The sequence below is a fragment of the Chelonia mydas genome, chromosome 28, assembly GCF_015237465.2.
Source record: "Chelonia mydas isolate rCheMyd1 chromosome 28, rCheMyd1.pri.v2, whole genome shotgun sequence".
NCBI lineage: Eukaryota > Metazoa > Chordata > Testudines > Cheloniidae > Chelonia > Chelonia mydas.
Window position 1 is genome coordinate 5,636,155 of NC_051268.2, and position 20,909 is coordinate 5,657,063.

A 20,909-nucleotide genomic window follows, 5' to 3' on the forward strand; every position below is an offset into this window, starting at 1 on the left:
TCTCCAAAGCCGAACTCAGAGGCCATCTCTGCATATTCCCAGCCGGGAAAACCGGCCCCCTTCCCCTTGCTTTTCTCCTGAGACGATCCAGCCGGTCTCCTGCCCCCCCAGGCTGTGTGTGTGTGGGGGGGGGTTCCCTCGATTCTGCGAGGGGCCGGTGGGGCAGGGGCAGGGCCAGGCCCGGGGAGGAGCCGCCCCTTCCTGCTCCCGCCCCCCGCCCCCGCCCGGGAGCCTTTGTGTGTTTGCAGCGGGGCCATGGCCGGGGCCGGGAGCGCAGCGCGGGGGCGGCTCCAGCCCGGCGGCCCGCGGGGCAGCGCGGAGCGGGGCAGGGCCCGGGTGGGCGGCGGGGGCCGCGGACACGCGTGGGGGGGACGCGCTTCTGCCGCGGGGGGGGGGGGGGCGAGTGTCCCGGGCCGGTGCCACGGAGCCCGGGAGGGGACCAGAGCCCAGGCTCGGCCCGGGAGCCAGGGGATGGGGGAGCTGGTGGGGGGGTCAGAGCTGGAGGGGGGGGGTCAGAGCCGGAGCTGGGGGGGGGGGCGGCTGGTGCTGGGGATTCTTGGAGCTGGGAGTTTGGGGCGAGTCGATTTACGGGGTTGGGGGGGGCTCGGAGCTGGCGATTGGGGGGGATGTTTGCGGGGGGGGGGCTCCATGTTCAGATCTGGCCCTGCGGGAGCATTGGGGGTTGGAGCTGGGACTGTCTGAAGTTGGCTGCTTGGGATGTGAGCGGAGCCCCCCCCCCGGGGGACGTGGGGCGCTGGGGGTCGGTCTGCACCCAGCCGGGGGGCCCTGCGTTTCCTCGGGAAAAGCTGGTCCGTGTTTCACCCCGTCTCCTCTCAGTCTGAGCCCCCCCTCGCCCCCCCGACTCTGTACAGGAGTCTGCAGGGCAGGACGGGGCCCTGAAATCTGACAGCCCTTTGTAGCAGTTTCCTCTCCTCTCCCCCCATCTTCCAGGAGCTGCCACAGAAGCATCGGGCCCCTCCGGGCAAAGAGAGAGAAGCCGCCAAAGCCGAGGAGCAGCGGCAAAGCCAGGAGCTGCTGGTGGGTGCCCAGGGCCCCTGCACTGCGGTTTGCCTGGCATAAGAACGACACGGCGAATGCAGGGCCCACCCGGCCAGCCTCAGCCAGGGACCCGTCCCCACCGGAGCCCAGGGTCCGACCCGGGGGTGGCACGGTGCCCGCAGGGTGCAGGAGGCCGCTGGGCAGGAGCGGGGCAGTCTGTGCGAGCCCAGAGCCCCTGCCCACGGGCTGTCTGCGTATCACAGTGACCGGGGAGCCTTTCCCGCACCCGGGGGGATGGGGAGGAAATGTGGGCTGCAGAGATGGAGGATTTGGCTCAGTGCAAGTTGATGAGGTTTTGGGGGGAAGTGTCCCTCCTGTGGGTGATGTACAGCTCACCCCGGCCCTTATCCCTCCTCTCTTCCTGGGATAAACGAACTTCCCACCCCCCACCGCAAGAGATCTTGTGTTCTAGTAAATAACTCTGTCACCCGCCCCGAGGCGCATTTATGATTCTCCCCAGTTGCCGTGCAGATGAATGTCCGTGCGGATAAATGCAAAGTAACGCACATTGGAAAAAGTCATATCAATTATGCACGGAAAATGACGGGGTCTAAATTAGCTGTTGCCACTCAAGAAAGAGATCTTGGCATCACGGTTCACATTTCTCTAAAAACATCCACTCAAGGTGCAGCATCGGTCAAAAAAGGGAACAGACCATTGGGAATCATGAAGAAAGGGAGAGATAATAAGACAGAAAACATCCGATTGCCTCTCTATAAATCCATGGTCTCCTGCGCACAAAAAACTTCCACCCCACATGAGCAGCAGCTGTCGGTGGGAGAGCGCTCCTGCCGGCAACATGCTGTTCACCCCAGCACTTTTCGTGGGTCAAAATTTGTCACTGGAGTATGTGTTTTTTAACACCCCTGAATGACAAGTTGTGCCGACGAAGTGCTGGGGTAGACAAAGCCTGAGGCTGTTCAGCTTGGAAAAGAGACAACTATGTGCGGGGGATAGGATAGAGGTCTATAAAATCATGACTGGTGTGGCAAAAGTAAAGAAGGACGTGTTATTTACTCCTTCCTATAACACATGCACGAGGGGTCACCCCGTGAAATGAATAGGCAGCAGGTTTAAAACAAACAAAAGGAAGTATTTTTTCACACACTGCACAGTCAACCTGGGGAACTCCTTGCCAGAGGATGTTGAAGGCCAGGACAATAACAGGGTTCAAAAAAGAGCTAAATGAGTTCATGGAGGACAGGTCCATCAGTGGCTATTAGCCAGGATGGGCAGGGATGGTGTCCCTAGCTTCTGTTTGCCAGAAGCTGGAAATGGGCGACAGGGGATGGATCACTTGACGATGACCTGTTCTGTTCATTTCCTCTGGGGCAGCTGGCATTGGTCACTGTCGGAAGACAGGACACTGGGCTAGATGGTCCTTTGGTCTGACCCAGTATGTCCGGTCTTATGTTCTGTGTTCCTCTGTTACTGAGCCGCCCTCTCCCTGTTGCAGAGCCAGATGGCAGCCGAGAGGGAGAAGATGGTCTGGGAGTGGCAGGAGCTGCGAGGGTTTCTGGCGGAGCAGGAGCAGCGGCTGCTGTCCCGGCTGGAAGAGCTGGAGAGAGCCATTGTCCAGAGAAGGGATGCGGGCGTCTGCCGAGGATCCCGGGAGATTTCCCTGCTCGGGGAGCGGGGAGGAGAGAAGGGGCAGCCGCCGCTGAGCCAACCCCTGCAGGTCAGGCTGTCGTTGCAATGATCACACACAGCGTTCCTGTAGGAGCGTCTCCGCCCCAGACCCCAAAGCACTTTACAAAGGGGGGTCGGGTCAATTATCCCTATGGGACAAAGGGGGAAACTGAGGCACAGGGAGGGGCAGAGCCCTGGACAAGGTCACAAAGTGAGTCTGGCAGCGGCGCCAGGGATAGGTCCTGGGGGTCCTGGATGCTGCAGCCCCAAGGTCTTCTCTCCTTTAAATGCCTGTCTGCATTTTCACTTGGAGGATGAAATCCCCTCCCCCACCATGCTGAGGTCCTGAGCCAGGCCTAAGGCCCCACTCACACCAGGTTAATGGGTTCAGTGGGGCCAGGGGCCTTCTGGGTCTGTCAGCACTGGAGGAATTGGGTTCTCAATGCAGAGAAATATCTTCTGCCTGTAAAGTGCCTGGGGAGAAGGTTTCCTCAGTGGCGACCTGCCAGCAATAGGGGAAAGTCCCTGGTAGGGGGTGGCAGCTGCTCTGGGAATGTAAACCTGAAATTCCCCTAGTACCCGAGGCTTCAGTGGTGACTCCCCTGCAGAGCAGGAGGCCTCCCCACCCAGGGACATGCCCCCTGACTGCCTCCTCTTTCTCTCCCTCTTTAGGGTGCTGGGAGCACTGGGGGCAGGTAAGTCCTGGGCTCCACTTTGCTCCCCGTCATGGGCCGTTAGGGTTGATAACTGCACTGAATAGGAAGCTGCCCCCTGCCTGTGGAGCATGTGATTCTGCCTCCCGCAGTGGCTGACTCAGGGAGGAGAAGAGCCGTTCACGGTCTGATCGCTCAGGAGGTCCCAGCAGGGCTGCTAGACACAGGGCCGATGGGCCCGACCTGGCCTGTCTCCCGGCCACATCCCGTGTTCTGAGGGCGCAGAAACTCAGCTTTTGAATTTTTTAAAGTGAATTGCTGGCCCCCCGCATCTCCCCAGCGTAAAGCGAGACAGCGTTGCCTTGCTGGGGCTGCCCGAAGCCGTAGCTCAGAGAGCGTGAACTCTCCTGTCCCCTGTTAATGTCATCGGGGTGTCAAGTGAAGGGAGGACACTTTGATGTCAACATTCAGCGTTCCCTGGCTGATCACCTGAGCAGGTGGAAAGGGGAAGGGGAGGGAGTGAAGCCTTTGTGGGGTGGAAATTGGTGGTTGCTGTAGGGAGGGAAGAACAGAGGAGAAACACAAGGACAAGGAAGCAAGAGGGAAATGGAGAAAGGAGGGGAAGAACTATGGGGGGCACTACAGGGGAGTCCAGGAGGGGGTCTGTTTTCCTCCTGAGTGACACTGAGTGTGACAGACAAAGGCTTAGCAAAATACTAAGAATTAAAATTGTATTTCCTATATGAAGGGCAGATTCTCACCTTGTCCTTTGCACGTGGGTGTCCCATGGAGAGCAGTGGGTGTTCTGCTGTGAATGGAGCAGGGCACAGAGTCCTAAACTGACGCCCTGGCCCACTGACCATAACGGACAGGGCAATATGACCCTCTCTGCCAAATGAGCTGGATGCCCCAGGGTTACTGCTTCAACTGAAGGGCTCGGGGGGGTTGGCATTAAAGGGCCCAGGTTCACTCCCTGGTGGAGACCTGAGCTCTGTCTGTGGCCACTGTCAGCATGTAGGACCTGCCCAGGCTTCGGTCTGTGTCTCCTCCCCTTCCACATAATCCCAGTGCTGGTGCCCCTTGTTACTGCAGTCAACCAGCGTGGGGGGTGGCTCAGACCCCACAGAACCAGAGCGTCCCGGAGAAACCTCCTGAACAATGTCTCCTTTCCTTGCTCTGGTGTCTCCCCACTTCCCATCTCTCTGGGGAGCCCAGGGTTGAGGGCGGGTGACTCACCGTGACAATGACCATCTCGGGCTACAAAGCTCAGATCCAGGTTTCCTGGAGTCTGGGGGTTGTTGGGCTCAGGGTCTGGGGATCAGGCCTATTTCTCACCCCTCCTCCTTTCCCCAGCAGGGAGGACGGGGCGTTTCGGGAGCCGGAGCCGGGGTTTGCGGAGCTGGAGAGGAGACTCAGCGATTTCTCTCTGACAAGTGCCGTCCTGCAGCAGATGCTACGCGGATTCAAAGGTGAGTGGGAGTCTGGGGGTGGCGTCTCCTCTGGTTAGAGCGACCCTGGCCCTGGGGAGGAGTCAGGGACTCTTGGGATGTCACTGACCCCAGGCTCCATCTCACAGCCCCAGCTCCGCGAGTCGCCCTTCCCCATGGTGTAGCCATGTGGGGCTGGCTCTGTCTCCAGTGGCTGCATTATCAGCCTCAGATCTCTGTCACCATCTCATAGTTAACAGCAGTTACATTAATAACTAATGGGAACCTCCCCAGGAAAGCGAGGGCCTGAATTCTCTCCTGTCTCTTCCTCTCCTTCCCCTAGAGATGCTGCGACTGGAGCTGGGGAGCGACACAGGTACGTGTCTGTCTCTGACGGGTCATGGGCAGATTTCAGACCAATAACCCTTTTATAGAATCATAGAATATCAGGGTTGGAAGGGCCCTCAGGAGGTATCTAGTCCAACCCCCTGCTCAAAGCAGGACCAATCCCCAACTAAATCATCCCAGCCAGGGCTTTCTCAAGCCTGACCTTAAAAACTTGTAGGGAAGGAGATTCCACCACCTCCCTAGGTAACCCATTCCAGTATTTCACCACCCTCCTAGGGAAATAGTGTTTCCTAATATCCAACCTAAACCTCCCCCACTGCAACTTGAGACCATTACTCCTTGTAATGTCATCTGCTACCACTGAGAACAGGCTAGATCCATCCTCTCTGAAACCCCCTTTCAGGTAGTTGAAAGTAGCTATCAAATCCCCCCTCACTCTTCTCTTCTGCAGACTAAACAATCCCAGCTCCCTCAGCCTCTCCTCATAAGTCATGTGTTCCAGTCCCCTCATCATTTTTGTTGCCCTCCGCTGGACTCTTTCCAATTTCTCCACATCCTTCTTGCAGTGTGGGGCCCAAAACTGGACACAGTACTCCAGATGAGGCCTCACCAGTGTTGAACAGAGGGGAACGATCACGTCCCTTGATCTGCTGGCAATGCCCCTACTTATACATCCCAAAATGCCATTGGCCTTCTTGGCAACAAGGGCACACTGCTGACTCATATCCAGCTTTTTGTCCACTGTCACCCTTAGGTCCTTTTGTGCAGAACTGCTGCCTAGCCATTCGGTCCCTAGTCTGTAGCGGCGCATGGGATTCTTCCGTCCTAAGTGCAGGACTCTGCACTTGTCCTTGTTGAACCTCCTCAGATTTCTTTTGGCCCAATCCTCTCATTTGTCTAGGGCCCTCTGTATCCTATCCCTACCCTCCAGGGTATCTACCACTCCTCCCAGTTTAGTGTCGTCCGCAAACTTGCTGAGGGTGCAATCCACACCATCCTCCAGATCATTTATGAAGATATTGAACAAAACCGGCCCCAGGACCGACCCCTGGGGCACTCCACTTGACACCGGCTGCCAACTGGACATGGAGCCATTGATCACTACCCGTTGAGCCCGACAATCTAGCCAGCTTTCTATCCACCTTATAGTCCATTCATCCAGCTCATACTTCTTTAACTTGCTAGCAAGAATACTGTGGGAGACCGTGTCAAAAGCTTTGCTAAAGACAAGGAACAACACGTCCACTGCTTTCCCCTCATCCACAGAGCCAGTTAGCTCGTCATAGAAGGCAATTAGATTAGTCAGGCATGACTTGCCCTTGGTGAATCCATGCTGACTGTTCCTGATCACTTTCCTCTCCTCTAAGTGCTTCAGTGCTTTTAGTGACGGGGGATAGCAGCCTCCAGCCCTTGGAAGCTGTGGAACAATGTGAAGAGATGTTACTTTGTTCTTGCACCACTGTATTTTCAGCGGACTTGTCTCTTAAATATTTTAGCTCATCAATGTCACTTAAGCATTTAAAGTTTTTGCAAGATTTTTTTGTCCTCTAATTTTTTGTTGCTTTTACTTTTTTTAAGTATTGCATTGTTTACTAATTAAATTAATTTTAGTCATTTCATTTTGGCATTTTTAATTGCGGTCATATTAAGTGTTTAGTCATTAAGTTTACATAGTCTGATTTTAAAGCTTTTGTTTTTGTTTCTAAGATGGCTAAGATTTTCACAACTTTTCCTGGTTTTGAATGTCTGCTTGAGAGTTTTTTTACAAAATACAAAGGCTGAGCTCTTTTTGAACATGTATTTGAAAGTTTCCTGGAATGATTTTATACATTTAAGATAGACTCTTAATTTTCCCCCCAATACATTCCTGTTCACCCCTGGGATAATTAATTTCTGGGGAACATCTTCAGCAGAGCTAGAATTATTGAAAGGCGTTGCACCAGAGAGTAAAGGCACGGAGGCAGTGGCCTGCGGGGAACAGAGTAAGTTTCATTACTAATCCTGCTCTTTTGAGGGGTCCTTTTAGAAAATAATTTAACTTACAAGCATTTAGAGACTTTAAGAAAGTCACTACTCACTGGAGCAATGGGTCTCTTTAGACTATATTTTAACTGACAAGCCCTTACAGCCTTTGTGAGAAAGGAACAGGATATATCAGAATTTAAAAAATGAAAATTAAGAATCGTGGCTCATCAGTTTGCTTCTTCTGACTTGGGTTGAGGAACCTTGGAGGAGTTGTGATGAGAGACAAACTTGCCAAGTTGATAGATGATTTTCTTTCTTCCCTCTCCCCCATTTTTAAATCCATGTCCCTAAGGCCAAATTTGGCATAGGTAACTTTGTTCCTACGTTTTCTTGTTCTCCAAGCATGTTCCTAGTACTCTCCTGGAATGATATCATTAGCCCCCTTTTGTTTGGACTAATTTAATTTTCTGCATTTGGTCTTCTTGCACCTGTGCATCACATTCATGGCTGAAAATAATTTAACGTAATTTTCATCAACTTGTTGCTATTGTAAGATCTTCTGAACTTTCATATTCTTTTCACAGTGAAGTAAGGAAGAGAGTTCAAAACGTGGGTGTTATTGGAATTAACAGTTCCCAGGGTCGGTCCATATATGCCATAGCACTTGGCTCATTCATGCTTTGTCTGGGTACAATGTAGCCCTCTCTCTCCAGTCGTAGTCAATGACGATACAAAATAAAGATCTAGGCTTGTGTTTCTCGGCTGGTGGTTTGTGACCCCCGGGGGCTCAGGAAAGGCAGGCAGGAGGCTGTGAGATGTTGAGCGTTTCATTATGATCCAAAGCAAAGAAAATCTCACTCCCCCACTCCTGCACTCCCTTGTTCATTATGGTCAAGTATTCTCTGTCAGCCTCTTGAAATATACACGTTATACAGAGACTCGGCATGGATGCATGTTTTAGTCTTACTTTTTTAGTAAATGTTCAGGGGTCAGAAAAAAATTGTTCATAGAATATCAGGGTTGGAAGGGACCTCAGGAGGTCATCTAGTCCAGCCCCCTGCTCAAAGCAGGACTAATCCCCAATTTTTGCCCCAGATCCCAAATGGCCCCCTCAAGGATTGAACTCACAACCCTGGGTTTAGCAGGCCAATGCTCAAACCACTGAGCTATCCCTCCCCTCCAACTTGCAATAAGTGGTACTCGCTTACTTATTTCAGCTGGGAAATTAGGCAGTTTGCAGCTGTGCACAATAACCCTTTCGTTGCCTGTATGACACCCAGTGAGACTGAACCCCTTGGGTGGTTAGTAGAGACGGGGAGGAGGCAGAAAGTTTGGATCCAAACTGGCATGCAGTGCTATCCGCAATTGCAGGAGATCGTTGGTCACTAAGTCTCCCGGGCAGAGGGAGGGGACAGGGGGAAAGACAAGAGGGAAAATGAAGGAGAAATAAGTGGGGGGTGGGAAGGTCACAAGCTCCCAAACCTGCCCACATCCAGTCAAAGTCTAAGGCCAGAAGGGACCATTGGATCATCCGGTTTGACCTCCTGTCTAGCACTGGCTGCCAACACCACCCAGCCCCCCCCCCACTAAACACAACAGCTGGAGTGAGACCAAAGTCTTGTAGCCCACGGGAGACTAGACTGTTATATGCCCCAGGCAGAGAACAGGAGGGACTGAGATGCACCAGTGCCCCGGACCCCTGCAGTGGCAGGGAAATGGTTAAGTGAGATGGTTCCCGGTAATCCTAGTGAGTGACCCACACCCCACGCTGCAGAGGAAGCTGAAACCCCCCCAGGGCACTGAGAACCTGACTTGTCTTCTTCTCTGGCTGTTCCTGAATCTTCAGAGGAAGGAGATTTAAAAAAAACCCTCTCAAAATACATTGCGGGGGAAAGTGCCTTCCAGACCCCTGGCAGTGGTGGCTGAAACCCTGAAGCGTGAGGAATGTCATGCATAAAATAGAAGTGAGCCCCACTTACTGGTCCACTCTTTGTGTCTATTGACAATGCCTTCCAGCTGAATATCCCCAGCAAAATTCCTTTCATTTCCTGCACCAGCACTGGGCAGACTTTGTCCTGTCCCTGCCTGGTCCCCACCACTGGGGGAGTTGCTCTCAGGGTTTTAAAACTAGGGCAGTGGATTTAGTGCTGGTGGGAGGGGTTGGGTCTGGGCCGTGATAAAGTGATGGAATGTTTTCCCAGCATGCGAGTCAGAAACATCTTGTGCAGGGAAAGGGCCGGGGCAAATCACGATGTGACAGGAACTAGAGGCCCTTCTGAAATCTTCCCTGTCCCCCTTCTCACCCTGACAGGTGGCAGAGTAATACGCACCTTTGGCTCCAGATTGTCCCAGCCTCTCACGGGACGGGGAAGGGGACTGGCTGTCGTGGAGCCAGTCCAGGTAGGGATTATTGCGGGGTTGCTAGTGGGTTCCTGCTGGAGGGAGGGGGCAGGAAATACTGAGGGCCTGGGATCTTTAGAGGAGTTTAGTCTGGAGGTGGGATGGGGGCAGGAAATACCCAGGGTGGAGAAAGGGAGGGGGACAAGGCATGTGACAAACTTGCTGGGAATTGTTGAACCCACAGCCTGGATTCTGGGAACAGACGTAGGTGTTTGGGGGAGGAAATTACCCTATTTATAGAATGGGGTTGGCGGGGGAACACTGGACAGTGCTGGGAAAATGGATCAGATTCCCAGTGGAAGAACATAAACCTACCCGCCAGAGGCTGCTATGAGATATGAAGCCGGGGGGGGGAGGATTACTCACCAGTGGGGTGTAGAGTAGATAAACCCCCACTTCCTTTCAGCTGCTGGCAATGGGAAGCGTGTTGGGATTCCTATTGCGGAGCCAACCCTGGAGCCTACTGGGGGCCCCATCCCATGTATCAGCCTCTGGCTTGTAGGTGTGTGATGAATGAGAAGATGACCTTCCCCCTCTGTCTGCTGGGGGGGACTAGGGGATCTCTATCTCCCCTCCTGTTTTGCCTCCTGGCTGCTCTGAGCAGGGTGGGGGTGGGACTCTGTTGACTGTGAGCCTCCCAGAGCTTCCATTTGATTGGCTCCTCTCCCTCCATGAATAGTGGGGCTGTGTCTGGGGCAGCTGGTACTGAGGGTTGGACTCTTCCTCTTTCAGGGGCCGGTGACCTTCGAGGAGGTGGCGGTGTATTTCACCAGGGAAGAGTGGGCTCTGCTGGACCCCCGTCAAAGAGCCCTCTGCAGAGACGTCATGCAGGAGAACTACGAGAATGTGACCTCGCTGGGTAAGGATTCCTGTCCCCTTGGTTATTAGAAGGGGAAATGCAGAGTTAAGGTTCACACCACCCCCACAATGCCACCTCTACTCTGCCCTATCTCAGCAACAGCCCATTAAGTACATTGAAATGGGGCAGACTAGGTCCCTCAGGGTTCACATGTGCCTCCCTTCATATCATGGTCACAGCTCTGCCAAGGTACTCAAACTACTCCCTCCACCATCCAGTTACGACTACAGCTGACCCAGTGCACACAGCTGGGGGGCATGCGGATAAATGCTGGGATTCCCTCCTGTGAACACAACACAAACAAGGGCATGTTCTTAGTCCTTCATATCTATTGTAGAATCATAGATTTGATGGTCAGAAAGGGCTATTAGGACATCTAGTCTGACCGCCTATATAACACAGGTCATAAAATTTCATCGAGTTACTGCTGTACTGAACGGAATATGCTGTGTTGGACTAAATCCTCCCCCAGAAAGGCATCCACTCTGACTTGAAGACTTCAAGAAATGGAGAAGCCTCCACTTCCTTTGTTAGTTTGTTAACCTTTGCACCAGCCATACTGAGCCACTCCCAGTGGCTAGTGCCAGCTGCAGGGCTAGGGGCAGAGTTAAGGTTACATTTTAGGGTTGGTGTGTATATTAACTCTTCCTTTTCTGGTTTCCAGAGGTTTAAGTTTAACCACCAGACACCTAATGGAAAGGCATGCAGCAGAACTGGGCAACCTGTACTCCATATTTATATAGTTTGGGGGCTTTTGATTTCCTCATTTTTTTTAATAGACTTTTTTGGCACTCTGTTTCTGCATGAGAGATTTTGCCGGCATAATTCTATCAATGAAGGATGTGTTTTTTTGCATCCCTAACAAACAGAGCTATGCTGACAAAACTTTGCAGCTCAGAAGAGGCCAGAGTCTGCAAGTGGATTTTAAAACACTTTAAAATATTGCTCTCAGCCCTGAAATTTTGGAATCCCGGGGGGAAACGTCGAAGAGGAACTCCTGCAGAATGCAAGCAAAATGCACAATACACATAGTCTGAGAATTAACAGTGGTACGGCTCTGACTCAGATGAATTGGTGTAGCTCAGAGGCAGTGGCCACAGCATGTCCTCTTCACCCCACCAACCAATGACTGAGAGCAGTGTGAGGTTACTATTCAGGAGTTCTTGTGGAGGAGGGGAGAGGAGAGCAGGGAGCAGTGGGAAGGGAGAAGATGATGGGGGAACTAGTGCTTGTTTGGTGCCACAAGCTAGGGAAGGCTGAGTGTAGTGGGAGGAAGGGGATAGGTATGTGGAAGATTAGACTAGAGGGAATCAGGGAGGGATGGGTACTATGGAAGGAAGAGGAGGTGAGGAATCAGAGGCAGAATCTCCTGGGAACAGGTAGTGTGGTGGGTCGGGGGAGTGGGAGACTGGGAATGGAGAAAAGGGGGTGGAGGTCCCAGCAGTGGTGCTGTTGGAGGGGGAGGATTGGGTAGGAGATCTGGGCTACTTGGAAGTGGAAAAGACTGAGGATAGTGGGAAGGGTATGGGGAGTGGTTGCTCCAAGGAGCAGGAAGGGTCTGGTGGCAGTGGGAAGGGAAGGTTTCAGGGAGGCAGATATTTGGGGCCCTCCGCTGAGAATGCTTTTGCCAAAGTCTCTAATGCGCTCTCCCTAAGCAAAGCTCAGAACCAGCACTCCATCCTTATTCTTCTTGACCTGTCAGCCGCCTTTAATACCACTGACCATGGTCGTCTTCTTGACATCTTGTCTTTTTCCTGCTCTTCTCCTACCTCTGTAATCACTCTTCAGCGTGTATTTAAGAAGATTGTCCTCACCCCCCCACACACACTCTGGTTTTCTGTGGGGGTTCTACAGGGCTCAGTCCTTGGTCACTTCCTCTTCCTCTGCACTTTATCTCTGGGAAATCTCACCCACAAACACAAATTCAGCTCCTGTCCCTATTCTGATCAATCACAGATCTATCGCTATACTCCAGACCTGTCTCCTTCTGTCCAAACTGAAATCTCAGCCTCCCTCTGATGGCTCCTTGTGGATAGCTAGCCATCAACTCAAGCTCAACATCTCAAATGTCTAGAACAGAGCTCTTAATCCTCCAAGCTAGCTCTCCCGCCATCTCCTTTCTTGCTGTTCACCCCAGAATTAGCTGATGAAATCTCAGAGTGGCTGGCAAAATTTGCAAACTCAGATGACAAGACAGGTTCCAGAAGATTGGAGAAGGGTTAACATAGTGCCTGTCTTTACAAAGGGGGAAAAGGCGAAGCTGGGGAACTGTAGACTACTCAGCCTGACCTCAAGACCAGGGAAGCTACTAGAGCAATGAATAAAATATTCGGTTTGTGAATACCTGGAGGACGAAGGGCAATCGAGAGCAGCCAGCATGGATTTACTAAGAACATAGCGTGACAAACCAGCTTAATCATCTTCTTTGATAGGGTAACTGGTTTGGTGGCTAAAGTAGACCTGGACTTCAAAAACGCTTTGACACAATCCCATGAGTAAGCTGGAGAAATGCGGGTTCAATGGAACTACCATTAAGTGACTGTATAATTGGTTACACAACCGCAAACAGAGAGTAACTATGAATGGAATGATGTCAGATTGGAGGGATATCTCAAGTGGGGTGTCACAGGGATCTCTTTTGGGTCCACTGTTATTTAACATCTTCATTAATGACCTGGATGTAGGAGTAGAGAGGATACTGATCAAATTTGCAGATGACACAAAGCTAGGGGGGGTTATCAACACTTTGGAGGATAGAGCATCTTGATAAATTTGCAAACTGGGCTATAGACCACAAAATGAAATTCAACAAAGACAAGGGTAAGGTGCTACTCTTAGGGAAGTAAAACTCAATGCACAAATACAGGTTGGGGGATAACTGGCATGGCAGCAGCACTGCTGAGAAGGATCTGAGAGTTGTGGTGGATCACAACCTCCACACGAAGTCAACAGTGTGATGATAATGCAAAAAAAAACAAAACAAAAAAAGCAAATGCATTAACAGAAGCATAGCATGCAAATCACAGATGGTGACGGTAATGCTCTACTCAGCACTGATTTGGCCTCAGGGGGACTCCTGTGTCCAGTTTTGGTCACGAGTGACTAGATAGGATGTAGAGAAACTGGAAAGAATCCAGAGGCAAGTGACAAAGATGATCAAAGGGATGGAACACAAGCCAGTGAGCAAAGGCTGATGTAACTGGGTGTGTTTAGTTTGGAAAAAAAGAGTTGAAGGGGTTGGGGGGGTGATAGTCATTTTCAAATACTCGAAAGGCTGTGTAAGCGTGCGTGGCCATCCCTCCCGGTCTATCCCTGAGGGAGGCCATGCCACCTCACGGTCATGCTCTTAGCACTGCAATCAGTTAAGGGGGGATTATCAGTCTTCAAAGCTCAGGCCACTTGATCCAGGTTGAGCAATAGAGAGTCTGTGGTGCCCGGCCCTCAGGCAGGACTGGGGACCAACAGTCCATGCTCTGGCCTGCAATCAGGGCAGAGCTGCAAAGTCTCCAAGCCCAGGCCCTCAGTCAGTTTGGGACAGCAAACAATTAGGGGCTTTGCCCAAGGTGAGCAGCAAACAGGCTAGGGCTCAGGCAGGGGCAAGCACCAAACAGCCTGCCATCCTAGCTCGGTGGATGGTAGACCAACACAGGCCTCCTGGCTGAAGATGGGGAGGCTACCACCCAACTGGCTGGGTGGCAGGAGGCAGGGAGACCCTGGCCCACCTGACTCCACTGGGTCCTAGCCCAGGGACCTAACAGTGGCAGTGTAGTCTGCCACTGGATCAGCGGGGATCCACCCGCAACACACTGACTTAGTGTGAGGCCAACACTCAATCAGACGATGGTCTCGTTTCCCTGGGCTACTTCCTACAATCCCCAGGGTTTTGGTACCTCTGGCCTGCATTTCCCTGGGATCAATGGTCTGTGGCAGCCCCATCAGCTTGTCGGCACCTCAAGTGGCCGGTGACCCTGGTTGGTCTGGCCATTCCTCTGGCGGCAGTCCAAGCAGCTCCTCGGTGTCCCACTCTGGCAGTGGGTGATAAGCGTCTGTCTTCCTCAGCAGCTCCAGCCCAACTGAGCTACAAGTCCCCCCTTTTGTAGTTCTGCTTCCTGTCCCGCCCCTCAGCTTCCGGAGGGGTGGACGTGGCTTTCCTGGCTCTGTAGCCCAAGGAGCAGGTTGTGGTCCCTGCTGGTCTTCCTCGCTACGGGCTGCCATACAAAGAATGGAGAACAGTTCATCTCTCTTGCCATGGAGGGCAGGACAAGAGGCAGTGGGTTCAAACTACAGGACAGCAGATTTAGATCAGATCTCAGAAAAAACTTCCTAACTGGAAGAACAGTAGGACAATGGAACAGACGCCTAGGGAGGTGGTGGAAGGTTATTCACTGGAAGTTTTCAAAAGGAGGCTGGAACCATCTGGTGGTTTAGACTCAGCAAATCCTGCACCTTGGCAGGGGTTAGACTAGATGACCTTTGTGGTTCCTTTTAACTCTGTGGTTCGAAGGGGAACAGGGGTTAGCCCTTTGAAAAAGCTAAAGCTAGCATGTCGCCCATTAAGGGTGTGTCTGCACTGCATCTGGAGGTTGCCTCCCAGCCAGAGTCCATGCTGACTCCCTACAAATAACGGTGGAGGCCCTAACATCAAAGCAATGTCTCCACATCCATTTTTTAATGCACTAGTGTGAGACCCAGCCTGGAAGGCAGCTGACTTCCTGATGCACGGTAGACATACCCCTAAAGAGGGCGGTCCCAAGGGAGACTGTATGAAGGTTGGGTCATCTAACTTCTTGTAAATCCATGACACAGCCCCCTCCCTTGGCACCCTGTCACCGTGCCTTAGTGGGTCAGAACTGAGGATGCCAAATTCAGGACAAACTGCTGAGAAATAGGGCAAACACAAAACAAAACTGGTGGTTATTCTTTTATAAAATAGACCAAACCAGCCACAAAAGTAAACTCCTGTTTCACCACACTGGCTAACAAGAAAACATAAAGGCAGTTTTCGCAGGCATTCCAGTTCTTATAACACCACCAAAAACACTGGATTCAGATATGAGTATTTAATACAACCAGTGTCATTAAATAATAGGTTCTTATGATCCCAAAGGACTAGCCATGCCCAGGTCAATATACAACTTAGATCTTACTCAAAACTCACGCTAGTGCCAATCCTTTAGTATCTAAAATCTAAAGGTTTATTCATAAAAAGAAAGAAAGGTGAGAGTTAAAATTGGCTAAGGGAATCAATTACATACTGTAATGGCAAAGTTCTTGGTTCAGGCTTATAGCAGTGATGGAATCAACTGCTGGCTTAAGTCAAGTCTCTGGAACACATCCACAGCTTGGATGGGTCATTCAGTCCTTTGTTCAGAGCTTCAGTCTATAGCAAAGTTCCTCCAGAGGTAAGAAGCAGGACTGAAGACAAAATGGAGGTGTTTCCAGAGCCTTTTATAGCTTTTGCCATGTGGAGGGCATCCCATTGTTCTTATTGTGGAAAATTAGAACAACAAGATGGAGTTTGGGGTCACATGGGCAAGTCACATGTTCGTGCCCACTTTCCCCCAGTCTTTGCAGGAAGCCATTATCTAGATTTCAGACAGCACATTTACATGATAGTCCACTCAGTGTAGATGGGCTTCTCCCATGGACCATTGTCAACCCAGTGTTTCTTGATGAACCACTTAATTTGAACAGTCCCTCCAAGACGTGCTAGCTAGCTACCTTGTAGGCGTTACCCTGTTATGCTTATAAGAAGCGCACAGGATCATTTTCAGGGGAAAAGGCAATATGCCGCGTTTATTGAAGATACAACATTTAGCATACGCATTCAATCACACACCGCACACGCACACATTGTCCCGCCAGTCGATGTTATAGTTACCAGTCCAGAGTCCAGATCAACCTACTGGCCAGTTAGGTATAACAAGGGTAGGAGAAGCTGGGTTACGTCGGTCGTCACACGGTGCTCTGGGGAAGTCTTGGCAGGGTGAAGCCAAAGTTTCATGTCAAGGCCCCCTGTTTATATAGTGATTTTCCTTCATTAGGACCAATGAGTTTTGCACCGTCATGCTGTAATCAATTATTGTTTGACGAGTGTTTATTTTCTTAAATTGTTGTTCTAATCCTTTATCTTGTTCTTTCATCAAGTCCCTCAGGGAGCTACCCCATGCTCGTTTTGTTCACAGCTGTCTTGTCCTCAATGATAGGTGCCTGTCTCATCTTTTGAGTCATCAATCTGCCCTCCTCTGACATTTCAATAGAGGCATGTTGCAGCCTCCCGGCGCCCTTGCGTCTGTCTCTCATTCCTCCCTCGTACATCTGGTTCAGCGATGACCTTCACACTTATCTCTTAACACACACATTTCTCATTCACACACAAAACAGAATTAATTTACATACAATATTTTGAACAGGAACATCAAATTCCAATGCAAAAGAAAACAATCATGGCATTCATTTACTTATTTTAAAATGCTAAACCTACAACAAATTGGTGACCCGCAAAGGTCGGTTACTGCCTTGAAATCAGTCCAGACACAGATTCTGGCTGATGGATCTCTACCCGTTGGCCCATTAGGCCATTCCTTTCTGTTATTCAAAAAGGGTGGCTGGCAGGATTTGATCAGATCATACACCAATACATTTAATACATGCTACATTCTTATTCTTTATCCTTCATTCTAAATTATATAAAATACAAACATAAAATCCTACTACTACATTTGCAGGAAGAGTTTGGGGGAGTTCAGATTCTGATTTTTATTTGACCTCTCTCAAGCACTTGTTTTGGTTTGGCCTTCCCCTTTCCATCCCTGTTTGAGGTTTCTGTCTCTATCACAGCTGGTGATGCAATGGTGTGTGAGAAAGAAGAGCAGAATTCTCAGCAGGAAGATGTTGAGCAAGTGGATAAACACAGAGCATTATCGCAAAGATCGGAAAGGAATGAGTCCAGGAGTCATGAGCAGGGAAAATCCTGTGAGAATGTGCACAGACCAGAAAAAGAGCAGGGAAACCAACCAGGAGAGAAAGTGGATAAATGTATTTCCTGTCGGGGAACTCAGAAGGACCTGAAGGAAACCACAACACAGCAGGAAATCCTCAGGAGAAAGAGAAAAAATACATGTACTGAGTGCGGGGAAAACTTATGTGACTGTTCAGCCCTTATAAAGCACCAGAGAATCCACACAGGTGAGAAACCATGTGAATGCAGTGAGTGTGGGAATATCTTCAATTGCAGCTCAAACCTTATTACCCATAAGAGAATCCACACAGGGGAGAGGCCCTTTAAATGCCGTGACTGTGGAAAATGCTTCACTAAGAGCTCTGCCCTTTCTGAACATCAGAGAATCCACACAGGGGAGAGGCCCTATGAATGCCGTGAGTGTGGGAAACGCTTCACTAACACCTCAGCCCTTTCTGAACATCAGAGAGTCCACACAGGGGAGAGGCCCTATGAATGCCGTGAGTGTGGGAAAAGCTTCACTAAGAGCTCAGCCCTTTCTGAACATCAGAGAGTCCACACAGGGGAGAGGCCCTATGAATGTAGTGAGTGTGGGAAAAGCTTCACTAAGAGCTCAGCCCTTTCTGAACATCAGAGAATCCACACAGGGGAGAGGCCCTATGAATGCCGTGAGTGTGCAAAAACCTTCAATCACAGCTCACACCTTATTAATCATCAGAGAATCCACACAGGGGAGAGGCCCTATGAATGCCGTGAGTGTGGGAAAAGCTTCACTAAGAGCTCAGCCCTTTCTGAACATCAGAGAATCCACACAGGGGAGAAGCCCTATGAATGCAGTGAGTGTGGGAAAACCTTCAATCGCACCTCAAACCTTATTACCCATCAGAGAATCCACACAGGAGAGAGGCCCTATAAATGTTGTGAGTGTGGGAAAACCTTCACTAGCAGATCAGCACTTTCTAAACATCAGAGAATCCACACTGGGGAGAGGCCCTATGAATGCCGTGAGTGTGGGAAAACCTTCACTAGCAGCTCAGCCCTTTCTGAACATCAGAGAATCCACACTGGGGAGAGACCCTATGAATGCCGTGAGTGTGGGAAAACCTTCAATCGCACCTCAAACCTTATTACCCATCAAAGAATCCACACAGGGGAGAGGCCCTATAAATGCCATGAGTGTGGGAAATGCTTCACTAAGAGCTCAGCCCTTTCTGAACATCAGAGAATCCACACAGGGGAGAGGCCCTTTGAATGCCGTGAGTGTGGGAAATGCTTCACTAACACCTCAGCCCTTTCTAAACATCAGAGAATCCACACCGGGGAGAGGCCCCATGAATGCCGTGAGTGTGGGAATACCTTCTCTTGGCACTCAGCCCATGTTAGCCATCAGAGAATCTGCAAGGGGGGATCAACACCGTAAAAACCTCTAGGGCTGTCCGTACTTTCTTTTTTTTAATATTTTTCCTGATTCCCAAAAAGTAACTTTTAAGCTCTTTGAACTGTTTGCAGCACCATTATCCCTCAGCTTGTCCAGATGAGTGGTCCATTTTTGCCTTTTGCAGTTCGCCCTGTTTTGAGGTTGACACATTGGTTCTTTCTATCAACTCAGTTGTTCCATGAGTAATTCGAGTGGGCCCTTCCTACCAGGGAACCAGGAAGCATCACATTTATACCATTCCTCCTATTCCAGTTATTGTTAGAGTCACCAATGATACAAATTGTAACATTGCCAGTTGTTCTCACATTGCTCTGGGTTCTGCTGAAGAACAGTTATATTGGGAACTTTTCAGATTATATTTAAATGAAGAGGAGCAGGGGCAGGAAAAGAAGTGTCATTTCAGCCTCTGTGACACTGCAAGGAGATGGAGTGACTCAGAGATTCCCTCCTTCCCCATCACTGCAGAACGGTTACCTTTTGTCTGAGCCATGCAGACTGTATCTTCATCACATTCTATCCCTCGACTTCTCAAAGTGTCATGTGATGAAGTGTTCTCAGTTGTCTGTGCTTGGAGATGATGCTTTGACTTCTTTAATCCTATATCAGAGTCACTATGACTGGAGATGAAAGTATCAAAGACCTGGAAGGGGAATTCAGATGGATCCCAAACACACTGTGATCATTTGGAGTTTAAATCCCAGGTACCATCTATTGGTAAAACTTCTTCTGGCAAGGTGGCTGTTCCCCCCCCCCCCCCATTATGGGGGATGCTAGGATACTAAAAATTTTGTAAATAACATAACTGACTATTGAGACAGTGCTGAGTGAGGTATGTTTGAATGGATCAGAGGAGAATGTGATGGGAGAATCTCTAGTCCTGATTCTGAATAATCAGATGTAACCTGCTCTGGAATTTCACTTGACACTTTCATTGTCATGTATTCTATCTCTCTGTGATGTGGGTTTCTATCTTTCCTGAAGGCTGTTTGGTCACCCAATTGGATATTAGTTGAGTTTGATAGGCTATAACTCAGATTTATTGGAGAATTTAAGACAAATGACCATTTGCTAACGTCATCATTTCTCACTTCAGCCTTGCTTTTTCCCCATCCCTCCATGATGACATGGAGACAGTTCAAGTGCAGTTCTGTCAACAGGAGAGAACGCTCCAATTTACTGGACATGCTAACAAAGAAAAAATGGTGATTTAAAATCTCCGCTCGGAAACGGTGAACAACAGCAGAACCCCAACTAACAGAAGGAAGTGCATATGATCACAGTGTCGTTCAATTGTTTAAGGCAATATTGTCTCAGATGATCTGGGGAGAAAATTCCATGCTAAGTGATTTTGAACTAGGCAAAATGCCCTTGTATTTGGTTCCCAAAGTATGTGTAACCCAGGCCCTACAGAAGATGTCTCCTAGTTAATTCTGTGGCATAGGGAATGGTCCTCTTCATGATGCAGATGTTGAGGAAATAGAAGTGGGGTTTTTGTTGAATTTATCCTTTATAGGTGCTAAAAATGTTTATAAAATGAAAGCAGTGTGGGAAATCTAATAGCTTTAGAAAAATAGCTATTTTTGAATAGAAACTCCAGCTCTGGTAACTAACAGAGATTCTGATCCAGCCTGTATCCAATCCCTTGCCTGGAACTGTGCCACCAAATTAAAGAAAAGCTGGGTATGGTTTGGGAAGCCATTCCTCATGAACACTACTGAGATTTTGAGTGGTTTTGTAAAGGATTCTATTTCAGAGAAGTGTAAATTTACCCTCCCCAAGGCCAAGGATTTGGAAAGAATTGGGTTGAAAGTGTACACACTCAGTTCTTTGTTTCCACCCCAGTAAAGGAAGCACTGGTGACCAATGATTCAAGGAAAATTGTTTGTACAACTCCACTTCCTAGTTCAGTGTCACTGATTACAATTCCAAAGGATACCAAGGTTAGACTGAGAACAATCCTCCTTCACCATTTGGATCCAAAGAGAGAGTGCTTCATAGGACATTCCTTCCCTGTAGATCCCAAACTGGGTGCCTGAGTAGGTAACAAGGACTTTCGGTCTGTAGAAACGATGGTAACCAATGAGGCAACGAATGTGTCAGCCTTGGATTTCAGACTTCCGTATACACGCATGTTAAGTCCTGATTCTATGGTATTGTGTCTGATGCTCCG

The 20,909-nt window shown here is 49.9% G+C and overlaps 5 protein-coding genes across 22 annotated transcripts in view; 3 read left to right on the forward strand and 2 right to left on the reverse strand.

The window, feature by feature from the left end:
* Nucleotides 1-20,909, forward strand: part of LOC102943236 (zinc finger protein 883) — a 2,438,435-nt gene that overhangs the window by 2,206,703 nt on the left and 210,823 nt on the right. The window lies entirely within an intron of this gene.
* The window catches only part of LOC119564595 (zinc finger protein 883), a 1,467,279-nt gene that overhangs the window by 1,324,503 nt on the left and 121,867 nt on the right, over nucleotides 1-20,909 (reverse strand). The window lies entirely within an intron of this gene.
* Nucleotides 1-20,909, reverse strand: part of LOC122463947 (zinc finger protein 501-like) — a 200,335-nt gene that overhangs the window by 57,844 nt on the left and 121,582 nt on the right. The gene's annotated exons all lie outside the window — the stretch shown is intronic.
* The window catches only part of LOC102945014 (zinc finger protein 883-like), a 705,100-nt gene that overhangs the window by 34,444 nt on the left and 649,747 nt on the right, over nucleotides 1-20,909 (forward strand). The window lies entirely within an intron of this gene.
* On the forward strand, nucleotides 211-20,599 carry LOC119564588 (zinc finger protein 883-like). Of its 7 annotated transcripts, XR_006287734.1 has the most exons (11): nucleotides 612-809; nucleotides 952-1,038; nucleotides 2,516-2,737; nucleotides 3,361-3,383; nucleotides 4,695-4,810; nucleotides 5,112-5,144; nucleotides 9,393-9,481; nucleotides 10,214-10,340; nucleotides 17,181-18,291; nucleotides 18,544-19,440; nucleotides 19,833-20,599. XR_006287734.1 is itself a non-coding variant. In XM_043537343.1 (10 exons), the coding sequence occupies exons 1-10, from the start codon at nucleotides 256-258 to the stop codon at nucleotides 18,719-18,721; spliced, it is 2,067 nt and encodes a 688-aa protein (XP_043393278.1). In that variant the 5' UTR covers nucleotides 211-255; the 3' UTR covers nucleotides 18,722-20,599. The 7 variants fall into 7 exon arrangements, 6 of the variants coding, with proteins under 6 accessions (XP_043393278.1, XP_043393281.1, XP_043393276.1 ...); XM_043537343.1 differs by lacking the exon at nucleotides 612-809 and adding an exon at nucleotides 211-336 and having other exon boundaries at nucleotides 18,544-20,599; XM_043537346.1 differs by lacking the exon at nucleotides 612-809 and adding an exon at nucleotides 220-236 and having other exon boundaries at nucleotides 18,544-20,599.